This window comes from Nuphar pumila, chromosome 5 (genome assembly GCF_984573655.1).
Source record: "Nuphar pumila chromosome 5, dmNupPumi1.hap1.1, whole genome shotgun sequence".
Classification (NCBI taxonomy): domain Eukaryota; kingdom Viridiplantae; phylum Streptophyta; class Magnoliopsida; order Nymphaeales; family Nymphaeaceae; genus Nuphar; species Nuphar pumila.
The window spans coordinates 37,665,166-37,688,077 of record NC_143253.1 but is presented as its reverse complement, the minus strand read 5'-3'; the positions used below and the strand labels follow the sequence as shown (position 1 = coordinate 37,688,077).

The window sequence follows — 22,912 nt, the reverse complement described above, 5'->3', positions numbered from 1 at the left end:
AAATAATTCACATCAAGTATTACAATACATTCAAGTCATTCGCATCAAGTATTACAATAATTCAAATCATTCATATCAGGTACTGCAATGCATTCAAGTCATTCACATCAAGCATTGCAATGCATTCAAATCATTCACATCAAGTATTACAATGCATTCAAATAATTCAAATCATTCATATCAAGTATTGCAATAATTCAAATCATTCGTTGCATAAATTATAATACATTCAAATAATTGAAATCATTCACATCAAGTATTGCAATGCATTCAAATCATTAGTATCAAGTATTACAATACATTCAAATAATTCAAATCATTCACATCAAGTATTACAATGCATTCAAATAATTCGTATCAAGTATCACAATACATTCAAATAAAATTTTTAATCATTTACATCAAGTGTTGCAATACAACTCATGCATTTGCATCAAGTATTACAATACATTCAAATAATTCAAATCATTCACATCAAGTATTGCAATGCATTCGAATCATTCGTATCAAGTATTACAATACATTCAAATAAAATTTTTAATCATTCACACCAAGTATTGCAATACAACTCACATCAAAACTGCAATGCATTTAAATAGAGGTTTGTAGTATAAGATTTTTGCTCACTAGCTTGAGAATTCTTCCTCGTCACTAGTTTGATTTTCTTCTTCTTCTTCTTCTTCATTGTTTGCCCATCCACTTGGTACATCATTTGGATTACATTCCTCTATGAATGTTTCATCGGCCAATGGAGATATGACATGCATATCATGCGCAACATCGTGACCATAAGCGAAGTCATAGACATCATCTGATTGATAGTAATCGCTGTCTTCAGCTAACTCATCTTCCTGTAACTGATCATACTCGGGGTATAGTTTGGACTTCACCTTGCAAACTTCCCACCATTCATTTCTATCTGACTTTTTTATACTCGGATATGAAGTATAATAAACTTGTTGAGCTTGCGAGGCTAATATGAATGGTTCATATGTTCCAAACCTGGATTTATGATTCACCTCCACAATGCCTGAAGCTTTGTCGAGTCTTGTTGCAGTTGGATCAAACCAATGACACTTGAATAAAGTAACCTTGTTATTCATGCCTAAGTAAGTCAACTCCATTATTTCCTCTATAACACCATAGTAATCATGTTCATTTTCACCGTAGCTGCTACCCTTGACACACACGCCACTATTTATCGTTGATTTGTTTATACCGTAATCTTTTGTATGGAATCAATAACCATTTACGATATACCCGTTGTAGCATTGCATAACTTTGGTCGGACCATTTTCTAAATCACATATTCCTTGATCTTTAACATCACCATGGCGAACCTACACACAGACATAAACAATGATTGTGATCATGATCAATTAAGTAACTTAGTGTTGTTTATAAGTATAAAATTTATGTTAGCTTCTTTACCAACTGTTTCAACCACTCCACAAACTTAGTTTCACGTTCTTTTTGTACTTCTGCATCAGTGAGATGTGAAACTTCGCTTTGCAACTCCAGATCAAATCGTCTGCAAACCACAAATACTTATATTACCGAGCCATGTATCCACATATAGAACATAAAAGGATTTATAATTGAGTTGCATATACATATACTTACTCGATGTATGGGTCGATCGCTGAGCAATTAAAAAGAATATAGATGTGTGTTGCATCTTGCTCTCGATCTGTCAATAGCCTTGATCGGCAACTACCAAATGCATGCCCAAGTGGTTGAAATATCGACAGCTTGTCAGCTACAGTTACTTGTTCTCCATCATCGTTACGGGGCGGGCATGTGTAACGTGTTGGAATATGAGGTTCGAAGTACATAGATGAGAAATTTGAAATCTCTTCTAAAGTGTACGCCTCACAAATAGAGCCTTCTACTCTTGCTTTATTACGAACCTTTTTTTTTAGGTCGAACATGCATCTGACAAGAATATACATTTCAAATTTTAAATATCTGTCATTAAAGAGACAAATATAAAAAACACATATACCTTTCAAATGGGTACATCCATCAATATTGTACAAGGCCACCAACCCTTAGTTCATATGGCAGATGTATGATCAAATGTTCCATAACATCGAAAAATGCTAGCGGAAATATCTTTTCTAGTAGACAAACAGTGGTGATAACAGAGTCCTCGAGATTCTTTACATCTGATACTACGACCTCCGATGAGCACAATATTCTGAAAAATCTGCTCAACTCACACAATACTCCCCATATAGGTTTGTCTAACATATCATGGAATGCTAGGGGTATCAATCGTTGCATAAAGATATGACAATCATGACTCTTCAACCCATATAACTGTCCATCGTCAATCTTCACAGCCCGAGCAATGTTAGAGACATATCCATCTAAAAATCTCAGTTGTCTCAACCATTGACATACATGTTTTATTTGATCAGGTTCGAGCACGTACTTTGCCTTTGGTTTCAGTACTTTGCCATTATACTCTTTGAGGTCCAATTCTGGTCTTTTACATATTAATTTTAAATCCATACGGGCCTTCGGATTATCCTTCATTTTTCCTTTAATATTCATTACTGTATTGAACACATTATCAAACACATTTTTCTCTACATGCATCACATCCAAATTATGTCATATCAATAGGGTCAACCAATACGGTAGTTCCCAAAAAATAGATTTCTTCGTCCAATTGTGATCCTTCCCAAATCCACAGAAGGGTGTAGGACTGCGGGCATCTGTTAATACATCTGGAAAGTATCACAATCTTCTTAGAATCTCTATGCCAGACAATCTTGAGGATGGACCTTCTGTTTCAGTTGTGCCTGCTTTAAACACATTCTTTTGTCGTCAGAACGGATGATCGCTGGGTAGAAATCAACGATGGCACTCAAACCAGCAAGGTTTTCTTCCATGCCTCAATATAAAAGCTTTGGAATCCTCCATGCAGTACGAACAAGCCAACCTCCCATGTGTGCTCATACCAGATAGCATACCATATGCAGGGAAGTCACTGATTGTCCATAGAACAACGACCTTCATGTTGAAATTTTATTTTTTGTGGGCATCATACGTGGTAACACCGTCATCCCACAGTACTTTTATTTCATCAATCAATGGCCTTAGATATACATCAAGATTTTGGCCAGGTGAGGTCAGACCAAGGATCAACAGAGACAAGAAAAGATTTAGACGTTTCATACACAAGCTTGGTGGAAGGTTGTATGGAGTTACAAATACTGGCCAGCATGAGTATGGAGTTGATCTACCCCCAAATGAATTAAATTCATCTGTACATAGACCGAGTCTAACATTTCGCACTTCCATTATGAAGTTCTGATGAGTACGATCAAAGTGCTTCCAAGCTTCAGCGTCAACAGGATGCGTGATCTTGTTTTCATCGTGTCGAACTTTATTTGCATTCCATCTCATGTGTTTAGCTGTCCTTGAAGACATATACAATCGCTGCAATCTAGGAGTGATAGGAAAGTAGCGGAGCGACTTGTATGAAATTTCCTTTGATCTCGTGCTACTATTGCCTCTTGTCTTTGGCTTGAACCGAGGATGACCACATGACGGGCATGATATGTTGTTTTCCTGCTCCTTGAAATACAACATGCAGTGATTTGGACAAGCATCAATCTTTTTGTAACCCATACCTAGAGCGTTGACCATAACTTTCGTACGATAGAAATTTTGTGGCAATTTCTCATCTTTGAGCAACATACTCTTCACAATCATGCACAAACGGTCAAAACATGATTGACTCAAATTATACTCGGACTTCAAATTCATTAGTTGAAGAACTGCAAACAAGATAGTGTGGCTCTCACAACCGTTCCAAAGTGGCTCATCAGCATCTTTAAGTAAATCATAAAATCTACTAACTGCATCGTTTGGTGATTCTTCATCTATGACAGTTCTTACATCAATAGAACTCATAGCAGAACCCAGTTCTGTTCCTGCGGCATCAAATATCAAATTCGTATATGGATTATCGTGCACCACATTCACCCATGGATCAAAATCGTTTCTAAATTCTTAAACATGAAATATCCAGTTCTGATAATCACTCACAAAACCCTTCCTGTATAGGTGATGTCTAACGCCATGAAGTTCTACAAATCGATTATTCTTACAAATCTTGCAGGGACACCTAATCCGACCTGTGGGATCCACTGTACTGACACTTGCCGTTGCAAATTCAATAAAACTGTCAACACCATCCATATATTCATGCGATAACTCATTGTCCACTATCCTACGGTACATCCATTCACGGTTTGCAGTCATTTTCTTATGATGTTATGAATAATAGCCTAACGAATTAAAAGAGAACAATCAGAATGCTACGATGAAAAACATATCAAATTTATCATGCAATATATGATGTCATACAATAACAAGAATTTTGATGCATGCATTGATAACTTAATATTTTCATGTGCAAACTATTCATGACACGATACAATCATTTGAAACATGCTTTCATTATACAATTTCACATGGAAGTCATAATCAAATTAAAAGTTACATGCAAGCATGAATATAATTACATCAAACATTGCAATACATCGTAATCATTCATATCAAACAAATGATAAACATGTACCTACAACAAACACACTTCAATATCTCACTAACTACTACCATGCCTAGCATGGACTCCGTACTCCAAAAATAAGAACACTTCAATATTCATACATTAAAATCATGCTCAGCATGATCTCCGAACTCCAATGAAGCAACCCTAAATATCAATAACTAAGTGAGTGTGTGAACAATAAAGTGTTACATCTAATAAATTAAATAACATGTGATACAATTGCATCACTTACTCACAACGGGTATTTACCCGATTTGCATTGTTTTTGACACTTACTTACCACAGGTGGCTGAGCACGAGCTGGTTCCGTTGAAAAATCTGCACAAAAAAATACTGTTTTAAAATGAAGTCACCACGAAAAAAAAATTGTTCTGGCAAGGGGTCGACTCCCCTGCTGTTCCGGCAGGGGGTCGACCCCCTTACGGAACATAGGGGGTTAACCCCCTTACGGAACGTAGGAAGTTAACTGACCCCCTGTTCGGGCAGGGGGTCGACCCCCAGCCTTTCCGCCAGTGAGTCGACCCCCTGCCGGAACAGCAGGGGGTCGGCCCCCTGCCTGAGCAGGAAAGGCTTGACCCCCTGCCGGGGTCGACCCCCTGCCGGAAAGGTAGGGAGCAAGGGTCCCCTACCGGAAAATGCGGGGGTTAACCCCCTGCCGGAAACGGCAGGGGGTTAATCCCATGCGTTTTCCGGCAGGGGGTTAACCCCCGTGTTTTCACGCAGGGGACCCCCTGCCGTTTTCGGCAAGGGGTTAACCCCCGCGTTTTCGGGCAGGGGGTTAACCCCTTGCGTTTCCGGCAAGGTGGTCGACCCCCGGCCGGAACAACAAGGGGTTAACTCCCTGACTTTCCAGCAGGGGGTCGACCCCCTGCGTTTCCGGTAGGGGGTCAACCCCCTGTCGAAAAACGCGGGGGGGGGGGGGGGGGGGGGGGGGCTTTACCTTTCTCCGGGCGGCGGGGCCGGTGGACGGCGGGAGTGGGACCGGCGAACGACGGGAGCAGCGAAAGAAGAAAAGGAAAAGTTGTCTGGGTTTAGGATTATTCGAAAGTTAGCGACGGATTAATTCCGTCGCTAAGCCAACGTAAAATCAAATTTACGGAAATAGCGACGGACGATATTCCGTCGCCACATCCGTCGCTAAGTAGCGACAAACTAGATTCCATCGCTAACTTCGTCGGTAAATGGTGCGACCGTAATGACAAAACAGTACATCGCAACATCCGTCGCTACTTAGCGACGGACTGGGCGACAGACTATATTCCGTCGCTATTTTCGTAAGCTTCATTAATTATAGCGACGGATTTTTGTCGCTCGCTAATCCATCGCTAACGAGCGACGGAAAGATTCCGTCGCTAACGTCCGTCGCTAACAACGTATTTTCTTGTAGTGATATGCCTATATTCAAATCCAAGATTTTTAATATAATAATATATTATCCTTCATTTTGAAGAAAATTTTCTTTTTATTTATTTTTAAAATTCTCAATTTTTTGGGGTCCTAAAAGAGTTGAGAATCTATGAAATTGGACATCAGGCATATTTTAGCAATTTGTGAGGTTTATAGATAAACACGTTATTTTTGTCATACAATATGGTTATTTTCTGTTTTAAATATTTGGTTATACTTGTGAATATGTGATCAAGCAATTTTTATTGTAGCATATTTCTGAATTATAATTATCTATCCCGCAATACTATACATTCAGAAACCTTAGCTCCTAAGCAAAGTAACTCTAGCCAATTAGAAACAGACTTCAAAACCTCTAGACAATAGGATTGTGCCATGTCATAAGAAAGCATATTTGCATGCAAAAGTTTGTGAATTCCATATCGAAAGGCAAACTCGCAACCACCAACGCAAAACTCTTGATGAAATTCATATCGTATATTGGGATGTAAAGTAGTCATTTTTGCATTGTATATTATGCGAAATTCACCATTTCTATGAAAATATTGTGTGAATTTTATTTTTAGTGAGATTTAGCGAGACCGTGAGAGCATTGTGACATAACACACAAAAATCGGGAGATTTGTGAATGCTAAGGGTGAAAAAGTCCTAAAAGAGTCGAGAACCTATGAATTTGGACATCGTTTTTTTTTATCAAATTATGGGGTTTTTAGAAAAAACACATCATTTTTGCCATGCAGTACGGTCATTTTTTGTTTTAAATATTTGTTTATACTTGTGAATACGTGATCAAGCAGTTCTTATTGTAACATATTTCCGAATTATAGTTATCTACCTCGCAATACTACACGTTATCCATTTTATTATAACGTAAAAGGACACCTTATTTACGATTAAACAACAAGAAATGCATACCCAGAAAAATGCATATGTGAGAGAGAAAAGTGCAAAGCTTTATTTCTCGAAAATCAGGAAAGAAATACATAGATAAATACACCCACTCTCCCTCTCTTCTCTCTCAAGCTGCGAATATCCTATTTTGATTTTAAAAAAGTAAACAATTTCACCAAAAAGGGTTTCATACCACTTAAATTCCTTAAAATCAAACCTATTTTACACACACGATCCTGCTTCAACTTTAATAGTTGACAAAAAAATCCAACTAGATCCACCTTATTCTAACTTTTGATTGTTTTTTTTTTATAACCCCACACCTGGCGAAAACCTGGTCGCGCTAGCTCAGCTTGCCATACCTACAGTCATCGTGCTGGCTACATAAAACTCCGAGATTGGGATCCCTGCCTCCAAGGCCTATGCTCCACATTGACTTGCACAGAAGGGTGACACCCATGTAAATCGAACCTTGACTGCCCGTCTAACAGCCAATGACCCACCCCACTGCACCAACCTCGCTTGGGGCAAACTCTATTGATTTGAAATTGCATCCATGTGGTCCAACAAGAAGAAAGAAACTATCCTCCATCTAGAATTATGAACCGTCCCGTCCGAGGCTTTACTCAATCATAGAGACATTGGACTTGTATCCAACAAAGTAAAGAACATGTGGTTATCCAACTGGGGTAAACTAGCCCTATGGAAAGTCGAATCCAAATTCATGCGATTTTAGTATCCAACCAAATTTTGCTCTGTTTGCATTCTAACCCTAGAAAACTAGAGTATATGATTCATTAAGTTGAGATCAACTCGTGTCTAGTAGGAAATGGACCACACTGGACAAGCCTAAGCACGCCCTGATTGAACTCAAACTGGGCTGTTGGAACACCTGGGTCTGGTTCCAACTTCCAACCGGACTCGAAATGATACTCACCAGTCCACCATACCCTACAAAATGATGGCCAGTGTGTCCTTCAGATTGGTAATAACCCCATTCAAAGCATTGAAGTTGATGAGTCGCCATGATACCCATCTCCAATCGTCTGCGGCGTGGTTGTGCTGCCATCCTCTGCAGGAAGAACGTCCTCCCTCTCTGCACTCTTTCCTCTCCTACCAACATCCACCAAGACACACAAACTCTTCCTAAACCCCCTGCATACCCACAACCATCCACTACCCACATGCCCAAATCCCGCCCTCGGCCCTCCCCAAGAACCAAAACGCCATTAGAGAAGGAATTCAGCAACTGGGTACACAAGCTAGCCCCCGGCTTCGGCCCCGAGGACGTCGACGAGGTCCTCCGCTCCCAAATCGACCCCGATTTGGCCTTCGACATCTTCCGGTGGACCTCCCAGCAGAGGAGCTACAAGCACATTCACCTCACCTACGAGACCATCATCCAAATCTCATTCAATGGCAAGCGGTTCGATCGCTTCGACGCCCTCGTCGACGAGGTAATGGCCGGCGCCTGCTCTGGATCGCTCTCTTTGTTCAATACCGTCATCCGCAATTGCTGTAGAAGAAACCATTTGAGTAGGGCCATTGATGTATTCAAAAGGATGCTGAAATTCCCTGATTGCAGACCCACTTTAGAAACGTACACCACTCTGCTAATCACCATTCTTCGGAAATTCTATCGTGTGAACGTATGCTATACTTATCTGCACACAGTTAGATCCTTGCTAAAACACATGAATGCCTCTGGTGTGATTCCTGATACTTTTACCCTGAATCTTATCATCAAGGCATACTCTAGGTGCTTGCAAATGGATGAGGCAACCCGAATTTTCCGCGAGATGAGTCTTTACAAATGCGAGCCAAATTCATATACATATAGCTATATAACCAAGGGGTTATGTGAGAAGGGTAGGATCAATCAGGCAGTGAGCTTCTATGAGGAAATGAGGGAGAAGGGATTTGTTCCTAGTAGCAGCACTTATATGGCTTTGATATGTAGCCTTGCTTTGGAAGGGAGTCTCCACCAGGCGATCGGAATGATGTTTCATATGCTGGATAATTCGATGGTGCCGGATCTTCTCACTTATAAGACTGTTTTGGAGGGGCTGGGAAGAGAAGGGAGGGAGAAGGAGGCTTTCGAGTTGCTTGAAGAGTTGAGGAAGAAGGAGCATTGGATGGATGAGAAGACTTATAACACCCTCTTGGATTGCTTGTATTTGCTAGAGCGAGACTAGAAGCTGATTGATTACATATTTTCTTGTGCTTGCTACATCAATCCAAAAATTGTTACCTGTTGCAAGACAGACATGGATATCACACTGATGTTAGTGGATGTACTGAGTGGCAGACTGATGAAGGTCCATGTGTATGCGATTATTCAATGCAAGAACTGAAGTTTTTGAATTTTTTTGGAAATTTTTCTTTTTCACATACAAAGAATTTCTATGGGAAGTGTGAATTGTTTGTGAAGGCCATGTATACCAAGATCTGCTAAATTTACTTCCTGCTTTTGAACTAGCTATGCTTATCTTTTGTTTGATTGTTCTTGATGATGTGGACATTGCGTAATTGTTATGCCCAATATGTTAGTTTAATCTGTATCTTTCTTAATTCTGAACTTCAACCAAATGGCTTCTTCTTCACAAAGTTGCCCGAGGCCATTAAAGTTTTAACTAGTCTTTCCACACATTATTATACAGGTCTTGGTAGATCTATGTGCAAACATGTAATGTCAAATTTTCTCTCTTTCTTCATTGTTGTTGCGTCCTCTGTAACCAGTACAAGAAAATGCGAGCACAAATCATGCCCTTGATGCATTTCCAACTCTTGAAAACACATGTTTTTTGTTTTTTGAAAGGCAAGCTGGGGTTAGGCAGACCCCTACCAGTTATACAACTATACCATTGGGGTTTGAACCTACCAGTTATATACAAGGTGACGTGCACTAGCTGCTCCTACCAGACAAGAGGAGCCGCCGTTGGTATTGAAAACACATGTTGTTGTGAAGTCTACATTTAGGAGAGAAACTTTAGTAAAATATTTTTGGATGTACCCCTAATGAAAATGAGGTCAACCGAGTTGAAATAGGTGAACAATTGATAATTGCAGCAATGATATTTCTTTATTAGTTGCGTGTTTTAAAGTGAAAATGCTTATGTGCTTTCATTGTTCAATATCATTTCATGCTAAAGTAAGGAAAAATAATATGATTTTGTGAAAGTTTGCACGATCATGCATTCTATTAATTTCTTAAGAATTGGTACGGCAATTAAGTTCGAAAAACAGCTAGACATTCAAAGGATAACGAGGATATGCCTGTCTATGAGATTCTCCATTCCCCCGTAAATCTTGTTTTTTCTGCTTAATGCTCATTACGTCCAAGATATCCTGTATACCATTCTGTTGTGAATTGTTTCTCAAGATTTGAAACTACTTTTCAATATCTCATGCTACACCAATTCTTTTCTGTTTTTGATATTCCATTTTTTTGTCCAATAAGGGCTATTTTTAGCCTCTTAAAGTACCAAAACCTTCATTTACAAGTATTGAGAGAGCTTCATTTACAAGTCTCTCACGCTATGCACAACGTAGGCAAAGCATATTTGAGATTTTTTTTTGTTGGTCATCACTTCTTTTATCTACCTACCTTTACCTTGTAGTAGATGCTCGTATTTTATAGAATCTAGGGTAGAAGGCAATTGTAAACATTTATTTTGCTTCATTCAAGTGATAATTTTTTTTAATTTTATATTTTAGCTTTTTCCTTAATCTTTTAGGATTGGTTTTGTTCCTGTGTAACACAGGTATTTTTCTTTGGTCCCTCCCTACCTATATTGGTATCGTCCCCCTGTCACACTCGTGCTATTAACGGATATTTTTTAGTATAGTCATCTAAGTTTTTCAACTTGGCTTATTTTAAGATGCGTTAAGAATTTTTGGGCAGGGGTAGGCTCGATTAGGTCTAGGTCAATAGGTCAAACTCGAGTAAATAAGGTGCAGATTTAGGACAGGGTTTGGTAGAAAAATCAGTGCGCCTAAACGACACCATAAGAAAATCTCAAATTTTAAGGGATGGTTCTAGACACTTTGAACTAGGTAAGTTTCAGGGACAGGAAGAACTGACTCTGACAAGGTGGGACAGACAGGACAATGACAGACTGAGTTTTGGAAACAGACAAACTGACCTGTAAATTTGAGATCTCTGAACAGAGAGGTCAATAAATCATGATTTTTAAAGGGTAGATGCTAGACATCTTAAGGTAGGTTGAGTCAAAATTTCAGACCCAGAGGTTCTACGGTTTGGTCTTGGGTGATTTTATGAAGTTAAACAACTTTTCAGGGTTAGTTAGAATTCGAGTTTATGTTGAATTGGGTTTGAGGGCTTCTAAACTCAAATTGTGGTTTAGGGAAAAGTATGAGATGACTTACTAAGGCTGGGTTGAGTTGGCTGAAGTCTGCTACCGTGTCTGGTTCAACTAGGGAATGCCAGGGCTTCATGGTTTCCCTTGGACAAGGTTGGAACCATCGGGGACATGAGCTTGAACCACCAAATGGACGTGGGCCTTGCCTATAACCTTAGTGCACTGACAGACCATAAGGGACCAACACACCAATTCATGAGAGAGATTAGCTCTTGAGAGAGTGAGACAAGTTAGGGATAGGGACTCGTCAGAAGAGAGAGAAAGGGGGACTCGAGCCAGAGAGAGAAAGACAAATTTGAGAGAAGGATTCAAGTTCATATCTGATTTTCAAAGATGAACATGTCCTCTATATATCGGCCAAAGGAAGGGCATATAATCCCCACATAAGTTACAAAAACAAATATAAATGAAAACTTAAAAGTAGATAAAACTAAAATAAGCTTAAAACTATTTTTAGTTAAACCCAAATAGGCTAGGCTATTCTTGGTTAAGCTTACTTGGACCAAACTATTTTTGGAGTCATCATCTCTAAACTTGAACGGCCTTTAACTTCTCATTTCCTTTCTTAGATAGGTCTTCAATGGCTCCTTGCACCATTTTTAGGAGATTCCAGAAATAGGGAAGGATGCCCCCCATGGTGGGTCTCACTTGGCTCCTCTCTGGCTTTTCTATTTTTAGAGATTTCAAAAATAGAGTCCTTTGACTTTCAATTTCCTTCATTAGAGAGATCCTTAAGACCCTTACACAAGTTCCATTGAGTTTTAGAAATAGGTGGGGCACCCCTAAGGTGGGTTTGAGTGAGTCTTCAAGCTCAAAAAATAGGAGAGGTGCTCGATGGGTGGGCCCCACAAGGTATTCACTGCTAGAATTAGGAGGTGATGTCCTTAGGTGGGCCCCACAAGTTCTAGTACTTGAAGCATTGGATCAGGGTCTTCAAAATTTAGATCAGCATCAACCCCTCAAGAATTGCCTAATCCCTTAGGCAAGATTAGAGTGGATGCTTTCAAAGGGGGTAGTCAATCTCAAAGGTTGGTGCACTCCTTTGTAGTTTTTGGCAGACTGTCTTTCAATTTTTGGCATCACTTAGCACCTGTGTGTCTTAACACACGAGCCGTCTACACATGTGAGCTTCTAGAGGAAAGAGCTCACTTCGTCAGTAGTGGATCCATTGTTGGTTTTCACCTGGATAAAAAATAATGAATGGTTCTATCCTAAACACCATGAACTACACTCTCAAGATGATCTTCTCTTTGTCAATGCTTTTAATGAGATACAAACTCAAGCCTTAGTGCATGCTTGCCAAGGGATGGAATGAAGCCATGGTGGATCTGTCCACCCATAACCACCTCCAAGTTCCTCAATTGAAGTGACTATTGAAGAACTCATAAAGGAAATTGCAGGATAGTGCATGACAAGGAATACTGTGTACTTCATTTTCTTAAGAAAACAATGCAGTGGTGTGCAGGCAATTGCAACCTCATCATCAATAGTGCACATCTTCTTGTGCATGGACCGTTAGTGTTCCATGGCATGAGCAACCTTCAGCAATTCAAGGCCTTGGGTATATCAACAAATAATGCAAGAGTTCCTAGCGCTCGACCATGACAAATTATAGGTAGGACGATACAAACACATACAAGGAAGTTGGTTTGTCATGGCACTTATTACAAGAGGATATTCACATATGACAACTTCATATTCCTCACGTGCTTCACTGTTCACGATAGACTCAGCCACAGGACTCTCCTGAAGCTCCAGTTTCAGCAAGCCCTTCAAGTAACTCTTCTTTTGTTTAGTGGCAGTCTACAACCAAAATATCCTCTATCCCATAATCTGGCCGGTCCCAAACTGCTGCAGCAGCCACAACATGGCAGCAGTAGGGTCGACAGCACCTTCGGGCCATACTGCATTTTCATAGGGTAGAGACCATACAACATTTCTTGGGCCAGTAGACATTACAAGGTCAAACGCTAGTAATACAATCTGGGCCATTTTGTGTCCAGCAAAAAGCTGGTTTTCACCAAGGTCAACGGTTGATCCGATCTTAAGCATCGCATGCCATGTTGCATAGTGAGCACCATTGGTCATATTTTGAAGAGTCAATGGCCTGAACTGATACAAATACATACAAGGAAGTTGGTTTGCCATAGCACTTATTACAAGAGGATATTCACATATGACAACTTCATGTTCCTCATGTGCTTCACTGTTCACGACAGACAACCATAGGAGTAGCGCCTCTCCAGAAGCTCTCAGTTTCAGCAAGCCCTTCAAGTAACAGCTCCTCTTTTGTTTGGTTGCAGTCTACAACCAAAATGTCCTCGATCCCATCATCTGACCGGTCCCAAACTGCTGCAGCAGCCACACCATTGGCAGCAGTAGGGTTGACAACACCTTGGGGCTATGGTGCATTTTCATAGGGTAGGGACATACTGCATTTCTTGGGCTAACAGCCAATACAAGGTCAAACACTAGTACAATCTGGACCATTTTCTGGCCAGCAAAAAGCTGGTTTTCACCAAGGTCAACGGTTGGTCCGATCTTTTGCACGCCATGTTGCAAAGTGGGGACCATTGGCCCGCATGAAAAGCCTTATCTTTGCAATGCTTGGCAGAAAAGGCTCTCTCTTGCACACAAGAGAGTCAGTGCTCTCGCCTCTTACATTACGGTCATTACAAGGACCACCATCCACCATGTAAATGGGCTTCAGTTTCAGCCTATAACAAGCAAGGGATAAGTCCTATTGTGGCTTTCCCTCACAATGCATGTGTTCATTATAGGAGTACGAACCATCCATAATTGATTGGTCACCAAAAGAGCATGATGATAGTGCAAGAAGTTCATGAGTATGCTCAATATGTGGAAGAACTTGTCTTCCAAGTCCTATATTACATTTTTCATATTTTTGCAAGGAACTACGTAGTCCAATTGGTTGACTACGAAGCTCATCACTTCATCTCCCTTCAAAATCCAAGAATGATGATGTGAGTTCTTTAAGAGAGAGAAGGAATGATGGGAGCTTCCACAATATCCTCATTCGTTGGGACCTCCTCGATCAGTCGGAGAGTTGCATCAGCCTCGAGAATGATGGCTAAATCGCTCATGCCAAATTTGTCGATGGGCTGTAGAATCTAGTTTGATTCACATGTCGGCAATTCAACACGATTCTCGAGAACCTCTTCAGCATGGGTAGTGGGTTGGAGCTGCTGCTGCATTTCTTGGACACTCACTTGGAATTGTTGTAGTAAGCTCTGTATTTGTTTGAAGTTAGTCTTTGAAACCGGACATGCAGTTTTCCACATGAACCAGCTTGGCATTTCTCATCTTCTTGGCAGTTTTGTAGGTGGAATTCATTTTTAAAAATTAGAAGAACGATCATTTGCTCTAATACCACTTGATGCATTCTTGAGCCAGGTTAGGAATTTTTGGGCAAGGGTAGGCTCTGCTAATGGGTCAAACTCAGTTAAACAAGGTGCATTTTTAGGATAAGGTTTGGTAGAAAACTCAATATGCCCAAACGGCACCATAAATCAGCATGCCAAACGGCACTACAAAAAACCCCAAATTTTAAGGCATGGTTTTGGACATAGTAGACTAGGTATGGTTAAAATTTTAGTGACAACTAACACAAGGATAGAGAGAACTGACTCGAACAAGTGGTGGGACAAACATGACAAGATAGGGGCAAAGTGAGTTTTAGGAACAAACATGTTGACTTGTAAATTTGATATCTCTGAGCAGAGAGCTCAATAATTTGTGATTTTTAGCGGGCAGACACTAGACATCCTAAGGTAGATTGAGTCAAAATTTCAGACCCAGAATCTCTACGGTTTGGGCTAAGCAATTTTACGAAGTCTGACAACTTTTTAGGGTTTGTCAAAATTTAGGTTCAGGTTGAATCGGGTTTGGGGGCTTCTAAACTCAGTTTAAGGTTAAGGGAAAGTTTTGAGATGACTTACTAAGGCTGGGCTGAGTGGGCTGGGTTTGCTAGTGGCTAGTCTAAATGGGGAACGTCAAGGCTTCACGATTTAGCTTGGGAAAGGTTGGAGCTGCCGAAGACACGAGCTTGAACAACTAGATGGAGGTAGGACTTGGCTGCAGCCTTGGTACACTGAAGTGAGTAAGACCACAAGGGACCAACACACCAATTTGTGAGAGGGACTATCCCTTTGAGAGAAAGAGAGACAAGTTAGGGGGTAGGGACTCATTAGAACAAAGAGAGAGAATCGAGTCAAGAGAGAGAGAGTAGGACTCGAGCTAGAGAGAAAAAGACAAATTTGAGTGGGGGATTCAAGTTCATATATGATTTCGTAGCTGATTTTCAAAGATGAACAAGGCTTCTATATATAGGCCAAAGGGGGGCATATAATGCCTACACAAGTTATAAAAGCAAATATAAATGAAAACCTAAAACTAGATAAAACTAAAATAATCTTAGAACTAATTTCAGTTAAACCCAAGTAGACTAGGCTATTATTGGTTAAGCCTACTTGGATCAAACTATTTTTGGAGTCATCTCTAAACTTGGACTGTAACACCTCAAATTTCCAAAACAAAGCTAAGTTGAAAATTTCATAAATTTCTTTTTTTTTCTTTGCAGTGGAACTTAGAAAAGGGTTTTAACAACTTAAAATGGATGATAATGAGTTGTCGATTTTAGAAAACTCTGAGCAAGTTACAAGTATGTGGCCAAACACTCATTAACCACCACTATAAGAAAAAATGTTAATTAGCGACGAAAATTTGCGACGGATTATTTCCGTCGCAAAGTTGCAACGGATTAGCTAGAGAAAACTAGTCTGCCCTAAAATTGGAATTAGCGACAGAATTAGCGACAAAAAAAATCTGTCGCAAAATCCATCGCTCATTAGCGATGAATTAGCGCCGAAAATATTCTGTCTCAAAATTCATCGTAAATTAGCGACGGATTAGCGACAGAATTTTTCCGTCCCTAATTTGAGATGGATTTTGCCATTGCTACCTTTTCGATTTAAACCGGCCCATCTAGGGCACGAAATTCTCCCTCTCTCTCTCTCTCTTTGATAATTTTCGATATAAAACGGCCTCTGTACGGTCGGATCAGACCCCTCCTCCCAAGCTCTTTGATAACACGCTCCCTTCTAAAGGTTTTCCCTCTTCTTCCTGCTTCCTTGTTTTCTTAATTGCTTGCATCATTTTTTTTCCTGTTTTCTTTCTTTCTTTATTGATCAAGAGAGCTTGTTTTGTTGCCTTCCTTGCAGAGGTGCTGGAGATTTGGCGGGGTGCGGACGTTGTGTGCTTCAACATTGACAACACAATGTGCGTCGACGAGGGGATCGATGAGTTGGCGGATTTCTGCGGTGTCGGAGAAGCGGTCGCTGAGTGGACGAAGAGGTGCGTTTGGTGAAGGATTGAGGGATTTAGGTGTTTTGGTTGTGTTTTTTGAATTTTTTTTGTTTGTTTGTTTTGAGGCAGAGCAATGGGCGAATCTGTTCCATTTCAGGACACTCTGGCTGCGAGGCTCAATTTGTTCAAGCCTTCATTGGCTCAAGCGAATTATTTCCTCAGCAAGAGGCCTCCTAGGTGATGCATTTCTCTCCTACATTTTTTCATTCATTGTGGTTGGGTGTTTATGTAAATGTTGAAACTTTTTGTTTTGTTTTTGTTCTCTCTTTTTGTTGTTTTTTTTTTGTTTCCACCATTTTTTATACTACTCCATGAAATTTCTGTAGTTGTTTCTTATATTTTCAAATTAAAATCTCTTGAAGACTGTTTTTCTCAAATTCAATGAAATGTTGCTTTCAGACGAAGAAAATGCCGACCATAGATGATTAATTTTAAAATTTCTTGTGAGAGAAATGGTCAACACTGTTATTGGTGGCTCTGGTCCTACGTATGCATAGCTGCACATGATATCTATGGTTAGTGACACAATATATTTTGTACATACTTTTGACATTCGATAAATGTTTGTTGGGTGTGGAGGTACTCTTTATGTGGTACTATTTTATATAAGCTTAAAAATCCACTGGATAAAATATTTACTTTATATTTCTTGTATTGTGTGACCTGTTTTAATATACTTAGAATTTTTAGCACTAATTTAGTCAATTATGTGCCATATCTGACAAAAGCATCTGCAAAATTTGGAAAGGCATTGAATGAAGAACAAATTCGTTGTTTAGTTGATAGCTTGATGCCTTGAGTACGTACTCCTAGCAACTTGTGTAACATGTTGTGAATGATAGTCAAGTGCTTCTCTTACTTTTTTCTTGCTTTCCTAAGCATCCAAATTTTTGAAATATTAATTTCTCATGGCAGAGAAGGAAGCTAGATTGAAAGAAAAGGCAATGATCAAGGAGATGGAGCAAAACAAGTGGAAACTTGAGAAAAAACATAAACGATTGGATCAAGAACTCAAGAGGGAGCAATTGCAAAATATAAGAATAAGCTTTTTACACTTCTACCCGAATGATGAAAAACACGAAAAGCTTTTGGATTCATTATCTAAGTCCTTCAGCTGCCATCTAGAAGGTAATATGTTTGTCAGACGTTGAGTACATTTCAACATGATGTTACTAGTGGTTCTTTACACTGTGAGGCTGAAAACTTTTTCATCCAAGTAGTCTTGCCGAATTTTCTAGATTCAGACCATGTATATTTGCATTCACTTGCAGTTCAATCATGATCAATTTTTTCAATAGTGAAAGGTTACTTACCTTTTCATGTGTATGCCTTTAGAGACATTTTTTATATGCATCATACATATGGTTCAGACATTTGTTTCAGTTTAAAAAAGTAGGATGATCTCACATTATTTTACTTAATTTTGCTGGTTAGATGATAAGTTAATTGAGGTTCCATCCAGAATCTCTCTTAACTATCCCATAAGGTAGCGATTGCACCCTTACCAACAATTTTATGATCTCATATCTTTGTTATGCTTCTTCGAGAGTTATTAACCAACTACAATGTGTGTCTTTTGATTGTTGATAGCTTCCTGCGTACTAGAACCCCTCTTAAAGGGCAGAGTTGTAAACACCTTCAGGTAAGATATATACCATATTGTTAAACATGTATTGAATGTTGATGTTAAAGAAGCAGTGGTAATCCAAACAATTTTTTTTTTATTTTTTTTTTTTAATTTTATGATGGATTAGTGATGGATATTATTCGTCGCTAATATTTAGTTTTGCGATGGAATGTAATTCGTCGTTAATCCATTAATCCATCGCTAAAATAGCGACGGATATATATCTATCGCAAAATCAAATCTGTGCTTATTTAGTGACGGATTAGCAATGAACATGATCTGTCACTACACCGTCGCAAATTAGCGACGAAAGTAGTGACAAATAAATTCTGTCGCTAATTAGCGATCAGGAATATGCGACAGACTCTATCCATCACTAAACTGTTTAGCGACGGATAGAGTCTGTCGCTAATCCATATTTTTCTTATAGTGCACCAAGGTGTTCTATTTATCAAAACAAATTGTTTATTACAAACATCACTGCTTAGAAAAATAGTATTTAGTTTTATAAAGAAAACAATACACCACTGTCTAGAAAAATACTGGAACTTGATGCCGCCTTGTTTCACATATCGCATCGTAGGTTTAACACCTGTAATCCCTATTAAACGTGGTTAGAACCATTGCTGGTCTGGTAAGAAAGCATGCATCCACACATTCAATCAAGCATATGGAATGCACAGACCACTAAGGGTAACAATGATGCTAAAGTCTCCACGACTTAGCATATATCATGAAAGCCTCATCTGAGCTATGAATGAACATCTCGCTCAAGTCTCAATGACTTAGTGTAGACCTCTTTAGGGCCTCATTTGGGATGTCAAACTCAAGTCTCCAAGACTTGAAACATTCGTATCTCACAATTCTAAGAGTGAGCTCCTTGAGCTTAGCTTAGTCGTGCGGATACAATATGGTTTTTTCCCCTATCGATCCTGTAGTATACCGATCATAACACCTTTCTCAGGGTTATGCAGGACTTAACAAAACAACGCCCATTCATTCATACATGCATACATCGCTGAACCTGAATCTAATGCATTATTTTGATATTAACCGTTAACCTCCTGGTACACGGGAGAAGCTAAAACTTTAGCATCAATGCGACAATCTGAAGGTTTATTATTCTATGTATTTTAGATACTCTAGAGGCTTGTTGACCTTGCCCATGATAAGGCGGTAGAACTCATACCGGGATAACCCTAATAGGTCGGTTCAGATGCATCTTCTACTACAGTAGTTAGGGTTCAATCCTTAGATATTTAAGGATAACTATGGCCTCCAAGCCTCCCGAGTGATGGGAGGTCCCTTGAACTCTTTGGTTTATAATCAAATACATGTCACTCACGGCTGTACCATCACCATTTGCCACGATGAGCAATAATCCAGAAGGGGTCCGACGGTCTAACCATTATTTGTCAGATATTTGAATGTCATTTGGGCAAACCAGTGCATCCCGCACTAAAGAAATATGTACCCGACCTCATTCAGTATTTCTCAGCATGGTCCAACCGTGGGGTTCTTGCGACCTTAAGTTTTATTCATATGCATGTTTGACTCTGCTCTCGACATCTATAGTCATCACGAGCACCTCACCACTTTCGGGTGGACATAGAACTCTGGCTCTCCGGCCCTTACGAGTCTAGTTGTACAATAATATTTTTCATGAGCATGCATATGACATAATCTCAACAGATCGACTACTCGGCGTATATCACCGCAATAAGCACTTGGCCTAGTCAAGGCGCAACAACTACTCTAGCTCTTCGATTCTTACGAGTAAAGTTCCCTTACAAGCGAACATGGGAATGAATTATTCTGGCAGCATTCCGACAACAGGGCATCCTCGTACCATTCAACTGGTTCAAGCAATTTTTTTGCCAACCATTTCGATAGCATTTATCCTGCTTTGATGGCAGAAGTGTGATGACCCTTTCTACTTTGTAGAAAGTATTTGACAGAATTTTGGCAGCACCTCCTCTGTATGACAGAGTAACATGCTACGTTCTTTATGAGCTTTTGTTCAGTTTCTTCAAAAATTTTGGCAGCACTTCCTCTCTTTGACGGCGAAAGCGTATATTTTTTTAAGCTGAGTGAGCATATTTTCAAAAAATTTAGCAGTGTTTACCCTCTTTGACGGAGAAATCACTATGCTTAACTCGAGGACGGATGTGCACCATTGTGCGTACTTTGCATCCATCAATGTTCGTTGGAACCTTGGACCTTAACTGGGCCATGCGCAAGTAACTTAGGTTTTTACAAAAAAGCGTTTTTGCACAAAAGCAAAACCTTTCCAATAAAGGCTTCTTTCGTCAAGTAGAATCTTAATCGATGAGCGATAATGAAATCACATTGCTGATTTGGAGTTGATCTCCATTTGAACGCTCATTTATGTGCACCTATATGTAATATAAGCACAAGCTTGTGCTTTATAGTGCAGCGGCATAAATGAAGATATATTTAATATTCGGTGGGGGAAACTAAACTAAATAACTTGCAGAAAACAAATACATATATATTTACAGAAAGCAGGAGCCTTGACATCATTTGACGTAAAGAAAATCTTAAATGCATAATTTAATTTACAGAAAGCAGGAGTCTTGGCATCATTCGACGCGATGACATCTTAAAAGCATAATTTAAATTATAGAAAATAAGAGCTTTGACATCGTTCAACGCGACGACAATCTTAAAAACATAATTTAAATTATAGAAAGCAGGAGCCTTGGCATCGTTTGACGTGATGGCAATCTCAAATATATATATATAGTATGCAGAAATCTGGAGCCTTCGCATCGTTCGATGCGACGACAATCTCAAATACATATATACTACCTTAAGCATGAGCTTTTATCGTAAAATATCCAACGATGGTTGCAAGCAGATGCGCGTGAACACCGAAGTGTCCTAGAGGGTGTAAACCAATGACTAAGGTCAGATACTACTTCAGAATGTATATGATATATATCACAATACAAATCAACAAATACTTGAGAGGGAGTGATTGGCGAGTCAAACTTACCCTCTGATCGATAAAGAACAACTCTGATGTGCTTTGTCTGCTTCGAACTGGGTTCTAACCTTTCTTTGAGAGATCAAACTAGGTCATATGAGTTCAACCTAGTTGAAAAAAAGGAAGAGCAGGTCAAGCTACTAAACCCAAGTGGTTTGGACAAAACTAGGTTTGGTCCAAGTCAATTGAGTCAGGTAGGTTCAAACTTAGCTCAAGTAGGCTAGGTCTAGGATAGGTAAACCAAACCTAGGTTAGGACCAAAATGAACTTTGAGTTTGACTAGACCTAGCTGAGCTCAAGCTAAGTCAAGTGGGTTCAGACCAGGTTAGGCAGGCTCAGACCAGGTCAGGCAAGCTCAGAATGGGTAAGCTAGGTAGGAGAGGTTTTAGAGAGAGAAGAAAGGAGGAGGAGAGAGAGAGAGAGAGAGAGAGAGAGAGAGAGAGAGAGAGAGAGAGAGAGAGAGAGAGAGAGAAGTTCACGATTTTTAAGGGGGGGTCTCTCCTATTTATAGCCCAAGGAAGCCAAAGCTTCCTTGGCTTTCTAAAGGATAAGGCTTATCCTTTTAAAGGATAAGGCTTATCCTTTTAAAGGATAAGGCTTACCCTATTTACCAAATTGCCCCTTGCTTTAAAATAAAGACAAGAGGTTCCTTTGGTATGGAGCCCACATGAAAATTTCATGAGATATTTTGTGGGTCTCACAAGATATTTTTTGAAGAATATTTTCGTGGGTCCCACCAACATTTTTGTGAGTCCCGTAAAAATTTTAGGTTTTTGATAATTTTTTTCTGAAAAAATCCTGAGTACGTCATTCTCTTTGCATTGACGAAACTAAGAAAGTTAGCTCATACAAATCCCTTAATTTTACTCAGAGACAAAGTTATGACTCCTTGACTATTTGAGCATATATTCGAGAGGATATGTATATTCTAAGTATAATTGGTTCATTGAAATCGATTTAATTCATATTTCGGGTTCATATGCTATTTTCACATGAAAATACCTCATGAATTTATTCAAAAATTTTGCTGAAAATTACGGGTCTTACATCATTACCCTCTTAAAAGAATTTCGTCCTCGAAATTCTGTTAAGAGTACTAAGTGAATAGCTCATGATACTTTTCTCGCATGTTGGATTCGGGTTCTTGAGTGCAGTCATTGATTCCATGATGTTGTCATCTCACTTTAACAAGTGAAATAACCTTGGTTCTTAGCACTTGTTCTCGATAGTCCAGGATTTCAATTGGTCATTATTCCACCGTCATATCTTCTCGTATGTCGATATCTTCATGTTGGATGACGTGGAAAGGGTCGTGAACATATTTTCTAAGCATTGACATATGAAATACGTTATGTATCTATGCATACTATGGTGGCAATGCTACTCTATACACTTTCTTTTTTATCCGGTTCAAAACCTCGAAAGAACCAATGAATCTAGGGTTGAGCTTTCCCTTCTTTCCAAAACGGAACACACTCTTGGTTGGGGAGATGTGATCGTTGCAAAAATTTTCTTCTTTTTAGGAAGAGAACTTTCAGAAGGTCCACTTGACCTTTTGAAAAAGATTTTAAAAATAATTCACCTCCGTTTTGAAAATACAGAAAAACTGGGAGATGGGG

The 22,912-nt window shown here is 39.4% G+C and overlaps 1 protein-coding gene across 1 annotated transcript; it reads left to right on the top strand.

Annotated features, from left to right (window-relative positions):
- The first annotated feature begins 7,877 nt into the window (after nucleotides 1-7,877).
- Nucleotides 7,878-9,399, top strand: LOC149837379 (Tetratricopeptide repeat (TPR)-like superfamily protein). The gene has a single exon (XM_090007354.1). The coding sequence runs from the start codon at nucleotides 7,915-7,917 to the stop codon at nucleotides 9,082-9,084; it is 1,170 nt and encodes a 389-aa protein (XP_089863480.1). The 5' UTR covers nucleotides 7,878-7,914; the 3' UTR covers nucleotides 9,085-9,399.
- Nucleotides 9,400-22,912: the final 13,513 nt, after the last annotated feature.